Below are 20,522 nucleotides of genomic sequence, written 5' to 3'. Positions count from 1 at the left end.
GAAAAAAAAATCCACCCTTGCCCCAGGTGGCTTGGGAGGTGGGGGGGGGGGGGAAACCTTTGTACAGCTTCTTCTCTCAGTTACTGAAGTAAAACTCACTCTTCACTTCTTGGGTGTGCTGTGGTTTCTTCCCTATGGCTGGGGCCAGCCCTGGTACTGAGGGATGCTGAGGAGGGGCTAGCAGTTGTCTCCTTGCTGCCAGACTTCCAGATCCAGGCAGGGTTCAGGGGGATTAGTGCCCAACTCACAGCTGGGGCTGGAGAGAGGAAGGGCAAAGACTAATGGAACCTGTGTCCTTTTATTCAGAAGAGAGATCATTAAATAAGAGCAGAGATGGGCAGGAGCCAGCTGCATCCCATCCCCCCGAGTCCAGGCAGCCGGACCCCAAGTCCAGAAGGCACTTGTGTGGGCAGTGCAGCTCCCTATGCGGTCACAGGGGCTGCTGGCTGGCTCCTCAGTGCACCTGTGGCTGCTGGCTGGGGGGCAGCTCAGCCCCTGGCTTCAGGGCTAATGTAGGCGCCTGCCCCTCCTCCACCGACTCACTGCCGTAGGCACTGTCTTCCTTCAGCTCTGCAAAGCAATCCCCGGCTGCTCTTAGTGATGGGGCAACGGGGAGGCAGCAGAGACACTCCCTGCCCCCCAGCCCCAGCCCTCACTCTGTACCTGTGGTTTGCAGCTTCTCCAGCGCCTCGGTTTTGTGGAGCATCCTCACGGCGTTGTGGAGCCCCATGGAGTCCAGTGCCTCCAGCAGTCCCCCCAGGCTGCCACCTGCCAGCTGTGGGGAGAGGGCACTGAGTAGGGCTGATGGCCGGACAGGCAGGGGGGGCAAGGCACCCCAACCAGGCACTGACCTCGTAACTGCGCAGGAGGCTGGCACTGGGCGAGGGCGTGTCCTTGTAGGTCTCCACGAGGCTGCACAGCCCCAGGCGCTTGGCCAGCTCGATCCAGTCTGACCCACTGCAGTCCTGGTTCAGCAGCTGCTCCAGCCCCTGCAGTGCCTCACTGTCCAGTGACAGGACCTTCCCTGTGTGGAAAAGGTGCCCCCATCACAGGCTGCCCTCCTTGTTGTCAGGAGGGTGTTACCCTGCCTTGGTGTGGTGCTTTTGAGTTGGGGGCGGGAGGAAGGGGATGCTCACCTGGCTGGGGGGCAGTAGTCAGTTCTGCCTCGGGCCCCTGCTGGGAAGCCTGCAGCAGGATCTCCCGCACCTGCAGACAGACATGGGTGTCAATCTTCCAAAGCACTGCCCAGATCCCCCACTCCCTCCTCACACTTTGGATCTCTGCAGGACACGGAGGAGCACAGGCATCCTCACAGGAGCACCTCCTGGAGAAGACTGCCCCATCCATGCCAAGGCCTGTGCAGAAACATTCTCAAAAGAAACACACATGAGTGTGTCCCAGTGCACCACACACCTTCTGGCTCCGAGTCAGGTCCAGGGACGTGTGGCAGCGGCGCTGCCTCTGCCCTGCCTGCCAGTGTCCCTGTGTGGAGAGCTTGGAGGTGGTGCTGTGCTCTGCAGGCAGGGCTGGCTCCCCCAGATCCATGGCCAGCTCCTGCTCCTCAGGGTCAGTGTCTGTGTCGCTACTGGCCTCTGACGAGGATAGGCTCATGGGCTCGTCGTTCTCACACAAAACATCCGCCCCTGTCGGGAAAGGGTGGCATGAGCCCAGTCCACGGATCTGACCTTGTGCCTGGCACCACCTAGCACAGGAAGCCAGAGACATGGGGAGGGAAGGAGGAAGGGCAGTGCCTTACCAGCTTTAAGGAGGAGTTTGGTGAGGGTGGGGGAGCCCAGGCCAGCAGCCAAGTGCAGGGGTGTGTTCCCAGCAAAAGTCCGGCTGTTGATGTCTGCTCCCAGCTAAGAAAGGTGTGAAGCCATGAGGATGGACTGCCTGGGCACTGCTCCTCCTACATCCTGTCACCCCAAAGCCTCAGGGGAGCCCCCACTTCTGCCAGGAGCCTGTAGGAGGCTGCACCCCCCATCCTTGTCCTACAGCCACCACTACACCAGCCACTCCATACCTTCTTCACCAGGTGGGTGGCCATGTTCAGGTTCTCCATCTCCACAGCCAGGTGCAGTGGGGTCCTCCCACTTTGCCTCTCCACTGCATTCACATCTGCTCCTGTCCTGACCAGCAGGTCCAGGCAAGCCAAACTCTTTGCCTTCACAGCCAAATGCACAGGCAGGAGGCCTGAAAGATGGGGGGATAGGCTCAGCAGCCTTCTGGCCAAGCCCATGATGGCACCACTGCGGTCCTGCCCATCATCCCTGAACAACACTCACCATGGAAATTGGGCAGGCGGAGCAGATAAGGGGTAGCTGAGCCCAGGTGAGCCAGCAGTGTCCTCAGCATCTCTTCATCGCCAGCCTGGAGTGCCAGGTGCAGCAGGGAATTGCCATAGCGGTCCAGCAAGGTTGGGTCAGCGCGGGCTTGCAGCAGGAGCTGGACCACTTGGGGCTGCTTGGTGATGACCGCCAGATGCAGTGGCGTCTGCAGGACAGCAGCACATCCTCAGCAGCGTGCACAAGAAGAACCAAGTCCTGCACCACCATTCTCTCCAGTAGCTGCAGCTTGTTCAGATCTGCAGCCTCCCCTCAACAGGAGCAGCGACAGGAGCCCCCAGGGTTGGAAAACGGGAGTCAGGAACTACTCCCAGGGAGAGAACTGGCTGCTCTGAAAAATATGTACCTGTTGCAGATTATTGGAGATGTTGATTATCTGCTGGCTGGGGATGCTAACAATGATGTCAATCAGCTGCTTGATCACCGCTGTCTGTTCATGGATAATAGCGAGGTGCAAAGGCCTGCAGAGGGAGTGAGATGGCCCCTAGCTCAGCTCCATCCTTCTCCAGGTACTCCCTGCTGCCCTCAGAGCCCTCATAATGGCACAAGACCCCCATGCCCTCCCTTCAAACCCCTCGTGTTCTCACGTGTCTCCGTTCTCATCTTGTGACGCGGCCAGGTGCCTCTGGACTGCCAGCAGCATGCGGGGGTCGGCGGTGACCGAGTAGTCGAGCAGGGCATGGGCATTGCGACGGGCTAGCGCCAGCATCCACAGCTGGCACAGCTGGGCTGGGGGGCAAAGCAGGATGTCACCTCCAGGAGCAGCAGCCTCATCCACCCTTCTGCATCCACCAGGTGTGGGGAGCAGCACACAACCCGAAAAGGTCCCCAGTCCACGCCTCCTCTCCTGAGTGATGTGCCCCAGCCCTCCCTCAAGCCCCTCCTACCGTGCTTCTGCAGCTCCTTGCAGTATGTGCTCTCTTCTGCAGGTGCCTGCCTGTCGCTCCCAGGCCCCTCTGCCTCGGGGCCCTTCATCTGCACACCCCCCTGGTAGCTCCCCACTGGGTGGGGGCCAGATGAGTAGATGCTGTTGTAGGTCAACCCAGGGGAGTATGGGAAGCTGAGGTTCCCACCTGCAGGGCAAGGCGGTGGATGGGTGAGCAGAAGGGAGCCCCCAGGGCCAGACCTCAGTCACCTGAGAGAGGGGGAAGAGGCATCACCACTCACCTCCTCCAGAGCCAAAGCCCCCGGCCCCCCCACCGGCCCCCCCCATGTGTGAGCCACCACCAAAGTGCTGAGGAAACTGAGGCAGGACTTTCTTGCGTTTCCTTTCCACTTCTTCCTTATCTGTGGGGAGAGAGGGGCAGCAGGGTGAGAGGCAGCCCCAGCAGCAGGGGACATGCCCTGCCTGGGTGGTGCTCACCTTCCACCACTGGGTAGTAGGTGAACTGCTTGGAGTCACTCACATCCCCTCCCCGCTTCCGCTTCAGCTGCAGGAAGACGGTGACAGGACGGTCGATCTTGGGCTTGTGGTAGGGGGGTGTGCGGAAGACAATGGCATACTGTAGGCAGAACATGATGGAGATGAGGTTCTGCTCATCCCTGGAGTAGGGGATGGGGCTACCTTGCCCCACAGGACATTCATCTGCCCTGAAGCAGAGCAGGGCACTCCCCACCTCCCCTGTACCTGCTTGTGCACATCTGTAGGAGAAAAGTCTCCGAAGGCCTGCCAGCCATTCTCATCATCCTCATAGAAACGCACCTCAATGTCATCTGGGGAGAGAAGTGGCACTGGCACCACCTGTCTCCTCGCCCCAGAGAGGCTCCAAGGACACAGACCCCTGACCACCCATGGGCCCCAGACCTCTCCTGCCTCCAGAAGGTTTTGTCTGGAGACAATGGCTTTTACCTTTCTGAACTTTATCACACAGTAAGTAGACTTCGTCTCCTCCCCGCACAGAGCCTGCTGTCTTATCCATCCGTGAGATCTTCAGGTTGGAAGCTCCAGGGGACTCTGCAGAGCAAGAGGTATTGGGAGTCACTGCACAGAAGTCCTTACCCCCTCCTGCCCCATCCCTTTCCTGGACTAGCCCCACACTCACTGCTGTCATGGATGGGATCTGAGATGACAGGTTGGAGGGCCAGCGTGAAGTTCCCACTGCTGTCACGGAGGTAGGCGGTGAAGCGCAACCGCACAATGCTCAGGTCCATCACCTTCTTCAGCTCCTTCGCCTCCAGCTCGATCTCACGCAGCTCCACTTCTGCCAGGGCAGAGGGACAAACCACCAGGCTGTATGGGGGGACAGTGCTCCAGGTCCCCTTCCTGCCCAGCCCAGCCCCACACTAATCCCAGCCCACAGCTGTCAGCCCATGGTGCCGAGGCCCATCGAGTCCCCAGGCTGCCCTCACCTGTCAGCAGATGGTTCCTGTTGCGCATCTTCTGCTGCTTCAGCTTTTCCTTCATGATCTCCATCATATTCTTCTTGGTGACATGGAGCACACCCAGGTTGCTGAACCTGGAGAAGAGAGAACCTGCTGGGATCTGGGAGCATTAAGGCCAGGAGCAGCAAGCCCAAAGCAGCACATACTCCTGCAGCGGGGAAGGACCTGAGCAAAGAGTGGTGCCACTCAGGCAGCAGGGAATCAGTGTGTGTGCAGCAGAAGAGGAGCAACCACAGAGGAGAGGAAAGGAGCCCCAGAAACTCTGGGCTCCCACAGGTGACAAGTCCAAAGGGCTGTCCAAGACAAGACCAGGAGGACTGAAGGTGAGAGGGATGCAAATGGTACTGAGCTGAGCCAGGGATGGATATATAAGAGCAACTGCAGCAGTCGTAGAATAACCCTGTGACTCAGGCTGACTTCAAAAGTCATCTGCAAAACTGGGGAGCTGCAACCTCAAGGACAGAAGCTCAAAATAAGCTGCATGTGTCAAAACCCAGAGACAGGCAAAATGCTCAGGGGGCAGAGCTGTAACAATGAACTTGTCTAAACACACGCCTGACCGCATCCAGCAAACCCAGCTCCAGGGTATACTAACCCCTATCTTCTCCCCATTTCATAAGCTGCAGGCAACACCCACAGCCACCTCACAGAGGCAAGAGGCCACCCTGGGTCCTCCTTGCACGTACTGAGCAGTCATGTCCTTCGGTCCCACGATCGTGACACAGTTGCCAGCCTCGTTGCACTGCTTGCCCACCAGGCTGTGGGCGTGCACACGGGGAGGGTCACTGTGCGTCACCAGGTCTACCTCGATCCGGGCCATCCCTGTGTAGTTGCAGATCTGCAGGGAAGAAGGAGATGGCAGTCAGGTACAATAAGCCAGGAGTCTGAAGGATTCTCTACAAATCCCTGTTAACCCTCCAAATGGCCACCACCCCTCCCTCCTGCTGCAGCCCTCCCGTCCCTCCAGCACCAGGAGACACACAAGAGTTTATTATAAATTTCCCCTCCTTCCTTCAAGGCTCCCTCCTGATGCTCATGTACTACTGGCTGAAGACACTGCTCCGTCCCCTTCCCATGGCAGTGCTCACCTTGACAGTGGGATAGGTCTTGCGCCCCTTCTCACTGGATGCTCCCGGCAGCCCCCCGTGGGAAGGGCCCTCGCAGCCGTACCGAAATCGGAAACCCCGCTGTGGAGACAAAAGAGCGTGTCAGCCAAGGGTGGCCAAAGGCTGGTGCCACAAGAGCAGCAGGTGACAGTTACAGCTGTCTTTGCACAGGTGGTGTCCTTACCTGCTTTGGCTGCTCAATAATGACAAGGTAGGGACCTTCCACTGGAGGACAGAAAAGAGAGGTACCAATGAGAAACATGGGATAACCAAAGTGCATGTTCTCACTACGGATGCTGGAGATAAAGGGACAGTATTGAAGGTGATATGATCCCTGTCTGTCCCCATGGGGGTCCTCAGAGCCCCCAAACCCTGTGCTGTTACAGGCCAGCTAGGAACAGCAGTCAGAGTAGCAGGAAGAGGAGGGGAGGGCCAGAGGATGCTCTATCACTTGGGGAACAGGGACACCCCGGAGGTCACAGCCCAACCTGGCAGTCCCTCGTAGGCTGAGCAGCAGGGCCAGATGGAACAAGCCCCATGCTGGTGGCACAGGGCAGGGATTCCCAGCTAGCCCACTGTGGGACCAGTAAGGACAAAACCTGTGGTGCTTCTGGGAACGAAGAGGCGTGAGTCAACCTGCTGGGAAACTCCACTGCAACTGGGAATCCCTGGAAGGGTACAGCCAGAGGGGCTCTTACCTGTCTCCATCAGGGGCTCCTTCTGCTCCATCATGTGGGAGCCAAAACTGAAGTCATCATAATCAATCCCATCCAGGCACTAGATGGTGGGAGGGAAGATGAGTGTGATGAGTGTGTTGGGGCTGGAATCCCCCAACTACCTTGGGTGGGTGATGGCAGTCTGGCACAGAACCCCTTCGGGGCAGGCACAGATCCCTGTCCCTCCCAGGGAAGGGAGGTAGGCAGGTGCAGACCCTTCAGTGCCCACCCTGGGGGTTGACACAGACCCTCCCACCTCCTACCACGGAAGCAGGCACAGACCCCCACCTCCCACCCCACCCGTGGGGTCGGGCACTGTCCCCTGCCCAGCTCCGGGGCCGGGGCCAGGCAGCGACAGCCCCCGGGGCCGATCCGATCCGATCCGTGCCGCACTCACGGGTTGGAACTGCTCGTCCATGTCGGCGCGGGGCCGGCCGCCGGCCTGCGGGGACAGGGGGGGTTGAGCGGGGAGCGGGGCTGCAGGAAGGCACCGCCGCTCCGGAAAGTCCCTAGAAACCCCGCCCCGCCGGGGCACGGCCCGACCCGGCTCGGGGCACGGGACAGGGGACACGGGGCACGGGACGCGGGAAGCCAGGCTCGGCCCGGCCCGGCTCGGAGCGGGGCTCTGCTCGGCCCGGCTGCTGCTGCGCCCGCCCGGGACAATGGGACCGGCTGTCCCCTCCTCGCCTGGGAATTTTGGACCCGGAGCCCCGGGCGGGCTGGAAATCCCGGAGCACTCCCGCCCGTCTCCCCAGGCCATTCTCGCCCGGGCGCTGCCTGGCAGCTCCGAGGCGTCAGATGTGCCGTATTTTCCCCCCGGGAGTAGGGAGGGATTTTCCCCCCTCCGTTCCCGGGCGCCTGTCCCGCTACGGGTGCCAGTCCCCGCTGCGCTGCCATCAGCCCTTCTCCAGCAAGACCTGCGGTGCAGCACGGCCGGAACGCCCCGCCCGCGCCAGAAAGCCCCGCAGCAGCCCCTGGGTGCCCCAAGCTCCCTACCCCACACCATCCTATCCTGCACAGGGATGTGTCTCCCGCACCGGGATGTCGTCTCCAAGCCCCTATGGACTCAAACAGGAGTCGCCCCAAAAGTGCCGTCCCCAAGCCCTGGACAGTGGCTCCCCCATGGACAGGGGAATCTCTCCAGGACTCCACAGACCGAAGCAGAGTCTGCAGCCCCTTGACAGGCACCCAAAGAGGTGCTTTCCCTTTCCCCAGTTTCAGCTTACACAGCAGCTCCTGCATCCTTCCCCCGAAGGTGGCCTGAGAGAGGCATTCGCTATCCGTGTTCCCATTGCTTCCTTCCCACCGGCTTCAAAGTGGAAGCGGCAGTCCCGGAGCTCCCTGTGGGAGCATCTCCCACCTCCCCAGCACTTGGCACTGGCCGCTTCCTGCCGACCCCAGCAAGGCACTGACAGCAGCAGGGGCCCTTCTCTGCCGCTCACAACACTCACACCCTCCTACTCACCGGGGAGGAAGAGGCTGGTCTCAGCAACCCGTCCAGCCCCAGCATGGCCTCAGGGACTGCAGTACCACAGACAGGAGGTCCGCTGGGACCAAGGTCTGCCCGACCTCAGAAAACCGCCGGTGACTTCTAGCAAAGGGGCAGGATCAGAGGACAGCCTACGGGCACGCTCCACATTTCTTCTCACTAACCAATGAAAAGAAAAAAAAATCCCGTATCTGACTCCACGATGCCCTCATACCATGAATTTCTGAATCAGTGGTTGCTGCAGGTCCCACTCAGGGGATTTTGGGTGTGTGGGAGAAGAGGGGAAGGAAGGGGATTGTTCAATCCGTGCGTGACTCATATTCTTCAGAAGCTGAACAGAGCCTTTTCAAGATTTTTCAGCCACTCAGGTCTTCCAAAGGGGTTGTCCTGTGACCCCAAGCCCGAGGTTTTTCCCGCTTGGCCTGCCACCTAAGCACAGAGATGCATCCCGGGCAGCTGTACAGCCTGGGATGTGGGGTCTGTGGGACCTGCAAGTGCAGGGGAGGGTGCAAGGAAGGTGAAGGTAGAGACCCAGCACTGCAAAATGAGGTGGGGACCTTCCTCCTGCCATTCTGCAGGGGCTTTCAAAGGCCTAGGACACAACCCCCTGCTGGTCTGTGAGAAGCAGCACAGACTACCCTGCTGTCAGGATCCCACCGATCATCCCACCTGGACAGCTTCAGCCTGCCACCACCAGTCAGCCACCCCATCTGCCAGCACAGATCTTCCAGAGAAGTGAAAAAGGGACAACCAACCTTCCTCAGTGTGCTGGGAAAGTCACCTACCCTATCCACTGAGTGTGGTGGAGGAGCCCAGGCCTGAAGCTGCTGGATAAGAATGGACTGTGCCCCTTGAATAGCACAAGTCCTCTCTCCAATGGCATCAGTTCCATTCCCTCTTGAGGGATTTTCACAGCTCACTCACTGCTGCCTGGGACACTTCCACTTGCTGCAGCAAACAGCATGACTGAAGAATGTCATGGTGTCATGCCTGTGTCTCCCCATCCCACACAGCTCTGGCTCTCTGGAGGTTGTCAGCCATATCCCTGCACACTTGTGCAGTGTGTGCTGCAGGAAGCCCACCTTGCTTGCTGAGCAGAGATGGTGTCACCCACCACCTTCTTCCTTGTTCCTGGAAAAGCAACCTCAGGCAACCTCAGACCTGCTCTCAAGGTGAAGTCCTGCCTCCTGTGCCAAGCAGCACGCCTCTCTGGCCCCCTGCCTTGGGGTTTCCCCTAGGAGTGTAGCACACACGTTTATCCCCCACACATCCCAGAAGGGAATGCATCTCTCCTTCCTCCAGCAGTATCATATCCAACACATCTGCCCTGGATCGTGGGCTTGAAGTGCACACCTCATTAGCTCAGCTAATTCCTCCCCATCTTCACACATTCCTAAGGTTCAGGAAGGATTCTCTGGGCATTTCTGGGAATGGGGGGAAAGAGCAGAAGAAGAAACTGCAAGGCACTGCCCAGAGCAGCACCAGCTCCCTGTCTGGAGTGCAGCACTGCCACAGCACCCTTGCCAGATAGCACAGCCTCCCTGTGCCAGCCAGACTGCTTCAATTAAGGGCCAGCATTTGGCAAGCAGTGTGAGTTAAAGCCATTCTTCCATGCCTGCAGCTCCTTGAACGTGACCTAGTAATTCAGGTGCTATTTTCTTTCCTCCCATGACAGTCGGCTGACTTGCAGAGCTGATGCCCTGCAGGCAGGAGGGAAACATACGTCAGCCTGAGGCAGGAGTGTTTAGTAGCCATGGGAAAAGGTGCTCCAGAAACGCAGGAGGCAGCACGAGTGCAGCCCTGCTCTGAACTGCGCTAGTGTACAGCTGACATGTTCCAGCCACTCAGCTGGCTGCTCCTCTGATACACTCTTCCCTTTACATTTTGATTTCCCTGGGGTCTGCTAACACCTGCAAACAATGGCCCTAAATACTTGGCCTTGCTTTCTGCACAAATCCTGTGCTCTGCTCCATCCCTGGAGTCCCAACAGCTACTGGCAAGAGGCTGCTTAGTCTCTCTCACATCACAGTGATTTTGCTCCAAGACCCTTCCTGGAAACAAAGTCCTTGACCAGCAAGTATGGCAGAGAGAAATCCTCTCCCTGAAAGCTTCCTAAGCCTTCCTCTCCTGACAGTCTGCCCTTGAGCACTGAAGCCATTTGTATATCTCTGCATAAAATGCCTTTACTCCCATTGTGGCTATCAAGTTGGTTTTGGCAAACCCCAACCACCCACTGATCTTCTGCTTTTCTCCTCTAAGGGCCCGTAAATCAGCTCCTCTGCTGTTACGAACTATTAATCTGGGTGTATGCCTTCAGAGAACCCCTCCCAGCGTCAGCCCGGCATTTGCTGTCTCTCAGTCTCTCCAGTTTCCACTGTTCCCGCAGTACCACTACCGCCTTGGTGCCCACGGCTCCATTTGGGCTAGAGCTCGTCGAGCCTGCGGGCACGGATGTGACTCCTCTCGGAGCGGGCAGCAAGCCAGCCCTGCTCCAGCGCAGGCAGGGCACAGGACGCGAGAGGGAGAGCTGCAGGATGGGGCAGGACCCACTGGCAACATAAAATATAAGGAACTTCCCCACCGGCAGGGAGAAGGGTGTTAAGTGCCAGCGCTGTTGGTGTCTCCTCTCCCCTCCAAGAGAACAACTGTCTCTCCAACCTGGATCTTCCCTGCATCCCCTATGGCCGGCCCAGAGGCAACCAGGGACCGGCGTAGCTGCTGGAGCGGGAGACCCCAGGACCCTTCCGCTGGGACGGGCAGCCCAAGCACAGCAACTTGAAACCTCTGGATCGCTCAACTCCCTTTCCCTGGTTAGCGTTCTCCCGCCGCCGCTCGGGCGCGTCCCCCCGGCACCCCCAGCCCGGCCCGGCCGCTTACCTTCACCCCAGCTTCAGGCCGGCCGCCGCGCCCCGGCCGCGGTACCGGGAAAGTCCCGACCCGACTCCGCCTCCCGGGACTTCCCGGACCCGGCTCCGCCCGGCGGAGACAGCGGGAGGGCGGGCCGGGGGTCCCCCGAAAGGACGGGCATCTCCAGGCTGCTGCACGCCGGCGACATCGCCTATCCGCCACCTGGCTGGCACTCGGGTCAGGGAACCGAGTCCCGGGCTCATGGCTCTCCTCCGGGGTGGACACAGGACCCTTCACCCCATTCCCAAAGCCAGCTGCTACTCCAGCGGGGAAGGACCATCTGCCTCACCCATGGCTGATTTTCACTTTTATTATTGTAAATTCACTGTTGTCTTTATATATACTTTTTAAAAAATATATTAGATACAAAAGTCAGAAAGGCTCCTCTTTGAACTACGTATACTGGTGATTTTACAGGCCGGTTTGGAAAAGGTGGGCAAATAGGAAAGCCCAACTTGAACAATGCGCACAGCAGCAGCAGCAGCAGCAGTAAATGCCCCTCTCCAGGGACAAGGGGATTTTATATACATACATATATATATATGTGTGTGTGTATATATATATATATATATATATATATATATTTGTAGATCTATACATACACACACATGCACACACAGCACTCATACCCCTCGACACCCCAACCCCCTGCCCAGGACACCCCGGGCAGCACATCAGCCCAAGGATGCTGCAGCTGAGCAGGATGGGCTCCCACCAGGCAGGCACTGGCCAAGGCACCAGAGGATGGATTTGGGAGTCCCAGAAGAATGGGGCACACGCTTCCTCTGTTCCTACAGAAGCGCTTCCCCTTTCCATGGCTGCACTCCCTGGGACAGCTGCGGCTGGTAGTGGCACAGAGCAGAAGTCCACTGCTCTGCAGGCAAAGTGCCTGCAGGACATCCCCCGTATGAAGGGAAATTTGGAGACTCATTTCCCAAACTAGCTGGAAGCAGAGGAATGCTGTGACCAGGGAGGTGAAACCTGCCTCAACAATTCTCAAAGCTGAAAAAATGTGGGGAGAGTCACTGACTGATGGCATAGAAGGCCCTAAACAGTGAGAGCCCTGGTGTGGGGGGTCAGCACAGTCCAGCTGGGACTGACTGCTGGTGTCATCCTGCAGCAGAGCGAGACACCTGGGAGGGCAGGCAGGGAGAGACACCCTGCTGCCATCCTGACTGGGGTTTGCAGGGAGACTGGCAGTGCAGTCACTTCCCAAGGAAGGGAAAGGGCACCCCAGTGTTTTTGGCTCCTCTGACAGTCACAGTAGCCAGCTGGAAGGCTTGCTCAGCTGAACCGTACCCCTGTCGAGGAGGAAAGAGCGATCTTGTCCCCTTCCAGCACACCAGGCTTGTGTGGTGAGGGGAGGGTGAGCCCCCCGTTCCCCCACATCCCTTGCAGCAGGAAGCCTCTGCATGATTGCCTTCAGCAGCCCGACTCAGACCAGGTTATCCCAGCAGCTCAGGGGCAGATCCTGGCTCTGCTGATAGCACCAGGTTGGCATCCCCACACCATAGGAGTGACCCCAAACCCTGTGGGCAGGGAGGGGACAGCTCTTGTAGGGGCAGCAGCTGCCAGAGAAGTGCTGCCCCCTCACAGTTCCTGCTGAGAGTGGAAGGCACCGCAGGCCCACGTGTACACACAGAAACATAAACACACACACACACACACACACACACACACACACACACACACACACACACACACGACAGCGGGGTTTTCAGAGATATTCAAGGTGGGGAGTCACTGTCAAAGCCCAGCTTGGGGTCTCCACTGTGGGCTGCCTCCTGTGGGGGTCAGGCCATAGCCAGGCCCTCCACGTGGCTGTGGATGTGGGCTGTACTGGACAGGCTGCTCTCGCCTTTGTAACTTTTGGGGGCCCGGCTGGCTTTCAGCAGGACCAGGAAGGTGTCTGTGGAGATGGCCCCAAACTCAAAGGTGAATGTGCCGTAGAAAACCAGGACATCAATGATGAACATCCACTCACACAAGGCAGCCACATGCTGTAGCACAAAGCTCTCCTGGATGAAGAACACCCCACCTGAGGGTATCCCAGTCAAGGAAAGTACAGATGAACCCCAACCACCCCATGGAGGACCACGTCCCACTGTTACCACGTGCTGGGGTGGATGTGAGTATCCATCCTCTGCAGGAAACACATCACCACTCCTAACACTGAGAAACCCCCACATGCTTCTCCCAGCACCATGAGGGCCCTGGCACGGGTGAAGTGGTGGCACACATGCTCAAACCAGCCTTGGTTCATCATGGCACTGATGCTAGGCTGGGATTATATGAAGAGGCCAGGGCAGGAGGAGCTCAGACTGCAGGTCTCAGTGCAAGCCAGGTTCCCAGATGCATCAACTTCCCCACATTCCTTGCCTCTTCCACAAGCCAGGCTGGTGGTCCCCATCCTCCCACAGGATGCAGTCAAGGATGGTAAAACTCAGCCTTTGAAACAGGGTTTGGACTGCTGCATCCCATTCCTGCAGCACCTCCTGTCCTTCTGTGCTGCAGGCTGGCCCACCCCAGAGAGGGGGCCTGCTCCCACTTCTCCCGATCCTACCACTATCAGAATTTCTTTATCCTTCCCTCATCCCCACCAAAAATCTCCAGGGAAACCTATTTCAAGAGCTACTGCGGATGTGGGGAGGAGGCATGTACATCCCCCAGCCCTCCAGGTGAGGCCTCCAGCAGTACCATGCCTTCTGCAAGTGAGACCAAGATCTGGGAGAGCCACAGAGGCAGGGACCTGACCTGTACACTGTAGAGCCCTCTGCCCACTCCCCCAGTCCCATCAGGAAAGATCCCAGCCCCTTTCCCACACTGTCCACACCACAGCTCACCGCTTGCCCAATGCCGGTCCCCGGAGCTTACAGAGCATGATGGCCACAGCAGATGGGCACCAGTCCTGTCTTCCTTGTCCTTACATGCCCTTCCTGTCCCTCACAGCTGGCATGGCCCTGTGGCAGTCCTGCCTTTCCCAGCCTGCCTGCCTGCTGTGGTGACAGAGCAGGACTCTCTGATATGTGCCAGGCCTGCCAGCACCCCCAGGCTCCTCTTATGCTGCTCACCTCAGCCAGACTCCAGACTGCCTCTTTGGGATCCATGGACACTGCATGCTTTTTCCCCTCCCTGCCCAATAACCATTACCTTGTTTCCCAATTTATTCTAACCTCAGTCCCAAATATGCTCCTCACTCCCCAGCCACACACTTGGGACCATTCTTTGAGTTCCAGCCCACCTGATGCCATGCCCTCTCTCCCTGGTAAAGTGTCTGCAGACCCCAGTACCTGCTTACCAAGCCCTTCCTTGTCCCATGGGCAGGTTGGCTGGCCAGTGCCCAGCAGCTCTGTCTGGCAGAGGTGCTGCCATGCACCTGACACCTGCACACAGCACTTTTGTACTCAGCTTCGGTCTGAGAGGTAACCCACATAGACTTTGCATTGCCAAGGGCTCAAAATAGCTTTGTCCCATTAAAAAAACCCAACGATTAACCAGACCTGGGTGGTGTGTGACTGGAGCCTTCAGTGGTGGCTGGGCTGCAGCAGCCAGGGCAGGGCTGGTTTGGGTCATCCCAGAACCCCTAGAGACACCCACCAGCATCCCTTCCCCTCCTCAGCCCCTGCCCAGCTCTGGTACTGCTGCTCCTCCACCTACACCTGCAGGGAGCTTCCCACCCCCAGTGCTCTGCCCAGCTCCTCTCCTGGCACCGTGCCTCATTGCCAGACCAAAGGATAGAGAATATGGGGTACATACCCCACCAGGAGGACAACCTTTCACCAGCCTATTCCCAATCTTCTTCCCACACCCTTCAGGATACTGAAGACGAGGGTGAAGAAGGCCACAATGGTGAGGATGCTACGTAGGTGGCCGGTCCAGTACTGCGCTCGGGTTTTGGCCATGCGGTAGGTGAGGATGGACTGCAGGAGCAGGAACAGCATGCTGGTGGGAAAGGCCACCCCCGCCCCAATGTAGTGTAGCACCTTGGCATGATCCACCTGTGGGGAAGAGACCATCAGTGCCAATCCCCTGGGACACTGCCTATCACAGCATGACTCTGCTCCAGGAGTTGGACTCCTGCCCAGGAAGGGGTGCAGACATGCCAGGAGCAGGTCCAGGCAGCTCACTATGTGCCTCACTCCTGGCTGAAGAGCAGACTTGGATCCAGCATCTACTGCTGGGATCTCAAAGAGCTCTGTTTCTTTTATCCATGGGCCAGCAGCCCTGCTGTGCCCAGGGGCAGGGGCTGCCCTCTGCCCTGAGCAACATCAGGGACCCCTGATGAGTGTCAGCCCAGTGCCGCTCACTACAGCTGGGGCACAAGGGGGACTGGGGCCTGAAAAGCTTCTCCTGGGGCTGGTGTGGGCAGCAGCCTCCCTTCCAGCAGGAGGGCCTGGCTGCCACAGAGAGCTGCCAGGAGGCCGGTGCCTGGCATGCAGGAGGGGCTGAGCACCGCCGTGTGCTGCCAAGCCCGGGCCCGCTCCAGCCCCTGTGAGCACAGGCTCTGCCCCGACAGTTTCCTGGCTTCACCCCCTGGGCAGGATCAGGAGCAGCCTGAACAGCATGTCCCTGCCCCTGCACGTGCCCATGGAGGGGACAGACAGTGCAGAGGGGGCTCAGGTAAGGGTTAAACCAAACCCAGCGGCTTAATCTGGACTTGAACGATGAATACACAAAGAGGACTCCCAGCACCCTGGGAAGCACAGCACTGACTCAGGGGAAGGGAAGGACTGCATGGATGGGTCACTGGACCAAAACAACCACCCCAAACCCTACCCAGCCATTGCCCCGCTCCAGCCAAGGCCCTCTCCTGCCCCCCTACCCCAGGGACTCCTGAGGAGGTGCCTTACCTGAAAGTTGCCAACCATGGTGAGGCCAGCAGCGCAGACCCAGCCAGTGGCCAGCCCCAGGGTGTTGAGGAGGGATGGCCCCAGGCGCTCCAGGAGGTGGGCGTAGCGCAGCAGTCCCACCAGGATGACTGCAGAGGGAAACACGGCCCCGTCACATGCCCCTGTCTGCGGCCCCCCTCATCCCACTGCTGCCCCATGCCGGGGTGCCTGCAGGGCAGCCTCTCCTGGCCCTGCTTCCCCGGCAGCAGGCACTTACCCATGAAGGAGCCCAGGCTGCAGATGAGGCTGAAGAAGCAGCTCTCAGGAGGCAGGGTGCCACACTTGCTGTGGGGACAAACAAGACCCACAGAGCCCTCAGACAGGGGGCACTGGGGTGTGTGCTTGGCTCCCTCCCCAGGACACCCTCCTGGGTTGCCCTGGAGGGGTCTCAGAGCAGCTCTGCCCATGCTCCCACCCTGAGGCTGCTCACCTGACGAGGGGGATGTGATCCAGTGTGCAGCAGGAGCTGGGGCCATCCATGTCACACGACTGGTTGTAACTCCTGCAGCAGCAGAGGGACAGGTTAGGAGAGCCGAGATGCTGCCCAGGACCCTCCTGTTTCCTGCCCACAGGCCCTGCAAGGGCAGCTGAGCTGCGAGTTGCTCTGCAGCAAGTGCAGCCCAACCCCAGGGATGTGCCCACACCCTCCAGGGAGTGACCCACTGCCCAACACGTGCATCACACCTGCATTTCCACAGCCTGTTCCCTTCCTGCTGGCTCTGCTGCTCACCCAGAGCCCCAGGCTGTGAGGGAGAGGCCACGGCAGGGCAGAGACTGCACAGGCCAGGGCGAGGGCTCAGGGTGTTCTGGCAGCCCCATACCCAGACAGGAACAGGAGCACCCACCTGCCAGCCCCCTGACATATTCCTGAGACAGAAGCACTGGCAAAGCCAGGCATGCAGCCACTGACAGCTCCAGGTTTGCAGGGAATGGGCTAGAATGCTGAGCTGTGTGGAAATGGCCCCCACAGCCAGAGGCACCCCCCAGGCAGTGCCACCACACCTGGGAGGGAGGGAGGGAGGGAGGGAGGGAAGGAGGGAGGGAGGGAAGGAGGGAGGCACTGCCTGAGGGACACCATGAGCAGAGCCAGCCCCCAGGTGCCCTGGAGCCAGGCACACCAGCAGTGTAGCCGGGGTAGTCCCAGCACGGCTGGCTGGGCAGGGTTCCACTGCCTGCACCCACCGTGGTGCCCCGGGAGCACCTCCTGCACCCACGGACCCTGTGAGCCCAGGCACCCCGAGCTCCTGTCAGCCCCTCCTGCACCACGGCTGCTGCCTGCAACCCTAACCGAATTCCCACTGCAGGGACCCATGGCCCTCACCCTCACAGCTCTCCCAGGAGCTGGCACACACTGGAAGTGGGTTTTTGGGTGTCTCTTTGCAGCAGCATCACCCAGGCAATCCAGCACCTCTGCCTGCTGGCCTAGTGGCACCCCCTGCTCACACTACAGGCAGTGAGTGTGAAGTTCTCAGCCCCAAAAGGCCCCTTGACACCCCAAGTCCCAAGCTGGGGGGGACTGAGGGGGACAGTGCTGTGGGGGCAGCTTAGGGGGCCAGTGCTAGCCTGTCCCTCACTCAGGCTGCCCATCCACCACCTCCGGCTATGCAGCAAGCACACGGTTAAAAAAGCCTTTTTTGGAAAGGTCTGGGCTGGGCTCTGGTGTTTTTTCAGTTTCCTCAGTTTACTGGTAGCTTTGTTTTCCAACCACTAAACCCAGGCGAGGCATGGAGCCCCACGGCCTCCTCAAAGGCTGCTCTTGGGGCTGTGTTTGGTTTGGGAGGGGTTTTTTTATTATTATTTTGTTTAAAGCAAGCAGCCCAAGGCCGGGAAGCATTATTCGTCATTAAGGGCTGGCTGTGCAGCAGAGACAACCCGACACACACATTCTTCCCAGGGCAGAATCAGCCATCAGGCAGGAAATGGCAGCAGGTTTTTTTTTTTTTCACTTCTTCAAACACTCCAGCAAGAATTAAACTAACATGGATCTTTCTGGGCAGATTTTTAAGGCCACGCTACAAGCCAAAAACCCCGCAGGAGTTGCCAAGAGACCAAACAGTGTTTCTTTTCCCAGCCCTTGTCTCTTCCACGCCTCATTCTCCATCTGGGGGTGTTGCAGGCAGCTCTGCCCCTGGGGTGTCCGGGTGCTGCAGGACCATCCCATCCCCCTGGCGCTGCCGGATTTAGCCTCAAGCAAGCAAGTCACAACCTTTTCCATGGAGACACACGGCCCTCTGTAATTCCCTGACCACTTATTTTCATAGTTTCTCCATGCTGTGTTTTTTCAATGGCCTCCTTCTCCCCGCCTGGTTTGCAGTGAGGCTGGATTGATCACCAGAGCAGCCATTAGCACAGGAGAGCCTGGGCAGGGGAGGGAGGGCAGCCCAGCCCTGGCAGCAGCTCGTCCCCAAGCTGTTCTGCTCCCAAAAGCCCCTCGGCTCGGCAGGAGGTACGTGCCCTGTGGCATTTGCACCCCATCACCTCCATGTCTGCTATGGGAGAAGGTGCCCCTTCAATGCTCCCACCTCTCCCATCATCCCCAACCCCCCTTCAGCACAGTCATGGTGCAGGGAGTGCCTCAGCTACCCAGTGGTCTGGCACAGCCTGGCATACTTCAAATGGGACAGGTATGGAAGGACTTGGCATTATGAGGTGTTTAATCAAGCCCAGATGTACCAAAAAGCCCCTGCTTCCCCCCAGGTCTTACCAGTTGTGGACAGGACAGATGTGGTTGTTGGACAGTGCCATGGCATATCTGGAGGAGAGACAACAGGGTTACCACAGCCACCTGCCTCCCTGCCAATACCCAGAGCAGCCCCAGGGACCAGCTGCCAGAGCAGAGGATACAAGAGCCCTTACTGCCTGCCAGGGACCAGTGATCATCCTGTGGCACCTCCCAGCTTCACAAAGCAGGAAAAAGAAAAACAAGTGCACGAGCACATGTTCTGCAGAACTCACGCTGCTGGGACCAGGTTCCCCTGCCTTGTACCCCTATCCCTGCTGAGAGCCACCTCCTGCTCCAGTTCAGCACAGCTGCTTCTGTGGGGCCTCTTCTCCATCGTGCTGCTGTGCTCCACAGGCTCTGGGGAGTGCCCTGACCCAGAGCCTCCCTGGCATCGGGGCTGTGCACCAGCCTACAGCTGTGCCGGGTGCCGCCCAACAGCGCTGGCTCTGCCGTGCTCCCCCAGCCCCCAGCTGGCCAGCGATGGAGCTAGAGGAGGTCTGGAAAAGCAGCCACTGGGTGGGGAGGGCGTTATGGGCAGATCAGCTCCATCAAGCATTTCACTGCAGAGTCACCCTTGTGTCTCAGTCAGTGTAACAAGGGGTCTCAGACATGCATCCTGCTCCACTCCAAGGGGTCTCAGCCCCATGGCCCCCACCCCAGCCATCAAAAAGCCCTCCTCCCTGGCAGCCACAGCAGTGGGCAGCATCCTGCTGTCCAAATCACTGGCAGCAGTGAACAGCTCAGGTTAAAAATAGGCCGCACCACCAGTATGAAAACTCCTGTCCTTCCCAACCTGGCCATGGAACAGATGGACTGCAAAAAGGATGATCCCAGAACAGAAGCAAAGAGCAGGACAGGTGGGGGAAACCAAGGAACAGCACCCCCAGACACCAAGGAGCAGACTCTTCACTGATCCATCTCCCAGCACAACCTTTTCCAAAAGTCTCCAAAAGAGCTGCTCCAGGGTAGCTCAGGCTGTGAGGACCACAAGCTGCAACTTTGGCCTGTGCTGTTTTGGTCCAGAGGGGCATTTGCCTCCCAGGGTCACTCATGGGAGACAGCCCATGCTTTGCAAGGTGCCCGAGGAAAAATCTTGAAGCATAAGTTCCTAGCACCAGGTTCAACATTCAGTGCTTTGTTGTGAAGTAGGACCAGTAATACCTCACGGGGAAGCTCTCGGAGGAACCTGAATGCATATGGGGTGCATCTATTCCATCCCACACCCCAGGAAGTCCTATCACCTACACTGAACCTCTTGATGCTTTTCAGAAAAGTCCTTCATCCCCTGCTCACCAGTGTTAAGGCCTGAGAAAGGGACTACTGGGCTGGACTAGTACTGTTCACCCAAGTTAGCCTCTACTCCTAGCACAAGGCCCTTCCATCCATCCACCACATGGGATGGATGCCCAGGTACGACTCCAGCCCCGGTGCTGCAGTACTGGGCACGGCTCCCGATGCCCTTCCCGTGCCACCTGAGCGCCAGCCGCACTCACGCCGGGACAGGGACACGCGATTCCGCAGGGTGTCAGGGATGTAAGGAGAGGGAGGCACATGCCAGCGCTGCTGCAGGGGACGTGGGGACCAGGCTGTGTGGGTTCAGCGGGGTGTAGAAGCCCCTGAGTGTCCAGAAGTACCCCAACATGAGCGGGGACAGCGGCTCTCCGCAGCCTCCTGGCCGCTGCATCCCAGTCTAAAGCATCCTCCAACCCCCGGCCCTCAGTTACCCCGCAGCATCGGGGCCAGGCCCCGGTCCCAATGCCCGTGGGCGGGGGGCTGGCGGCGACCCCGCGGCACTCACACGATCCACATGCCGGTGATGGTGAAGGCAGGCAGCGTGACGGGCAGGATCCCCCAGGCCGGCATCCTGGGCATGCCCCGCCGGGCTACGGGCGAGCGGGGCCGCCGGGGGAACCTCCCCGCTGCCTCCAGCTGCCGGGCCGCCGCCGGGCCGCGCTCTCCATGGGCG

The 20,522-nt window shown here is 59.0% G+C and overlaps 2 protein-coding genes across 7 annotated transcripts in view; both read right to left on the bottom strand.

Annotated features, from left to right (window-relative positions):
• Positions 1–279: 279 nt before the first annotated feature.
• Positions 280–11,013, bottom strand: NFKB2 (nuclear factor kappa B subunit 2). Of its 4 annotated transcripts, XM_015633062.3 has the most exons (24): positions 10,916–11,013; positions 8,015–8,197; positions 6,947–6,991; positions 6,532–6,610; positions 6,018–6,058; positions 5,816–5,914; positions 5,414–5,565; positions 4,695–4,801; positions 4,388–4,546; positions 4,195–4,299; positions 3,973–4,058; positions 3,709–3,847; positions 3,513–3,632; positions 3,233–3,418; positions 2,933–3,074; positions 2,692–2,806; positions 2,286–2,493; positions 2,024–2,193; positions 1,757–1,859; positions 1,414–1,643; positions 1,137–1,206; positions 852–1,024; positions 664–775; positions 455–570 (listed from the first exon to the last, which is right to left on the bottom strand). In XM_015633062.3, exons 2-24 carry the CDS (start codon positions 8,057–8,059, stop codon positions 455–457), a joined length of 2,802 nt encoding a protein of 933 aa, XP_015488548.1. In that variant the 5' UTR covers positions 8,060–8,197; positions 10,916–11,013. The 4 variants fall into 4 exon arrangements, with proteins under 4 accessions (XP_015488549.1, XP_015488546.1, XP_015488548.1 ...); XM_015633063.3 differs by lacking the exon at positions 6,947–6,991 and having other exon boundaries at positions 280–570; positions 10,916–11,012; XM_015633060.3 differs by lacking the exons at positions 8,015–8,197; positions 10,916–11,013 and adding an exon at positions 7,776–7,989 and having other exon boundaries at positions 280–570.
• Positions 11,014–11,237: 224 nt separating this feature from the next.
• The window catches only part of TMEM150A (transmembrane protein 150A), a 10,739-nt gene continuing 1,454 nt past the window's right edge, over positions 11,238–20,522 (bottom strand). The window contains exons 1-7 of one of the 3 annotated variants that reach the window (XM_015633065.2): positions 20,355–20,516; positions 18,539–18,586; positions 16,265–16,336; positions 16,052–16,119; positions 15,796–15,923; positions 14,766–14,943; positions 11,238–12,983 (exon numbers count right to left, since the gene is read on the bottom strand). In XM_015633065.2, coding sequence (XP_015488551.1) covers positions 12,739–12,983; positions 14,766–14,943; positions 15,796–15,923; positions 16,052–16,119; positions 16,265–16,336; positions 18,539–18,586; positions 20,355–20,428 — 813 coding nt within the window. In that variant the 5' untranslated portion in view covers positions 20,429–20,516 and the 3' untranslated portion in view covers positions 11,238–12,738. The other 2 variants (XM_015633064.2, XM_015633066.3) reach the window with 2 other exon arrangements.

Source organism: Parus major, chromosome 6, assembly GCF_001522545.3.
Source record: "Parus major isolate Abel chromosome 6, Parus_major1.1, whole genome shotgun sequence".
NCBI classification, from domain to species: Eukaryota; Metazoa; Chordata; class Aves; order Passeriformes; family Paridae; genus Parus; species Parus major.
This window is presented reverse-complemented; position numbering and strand designations above follow the sequence as displayed.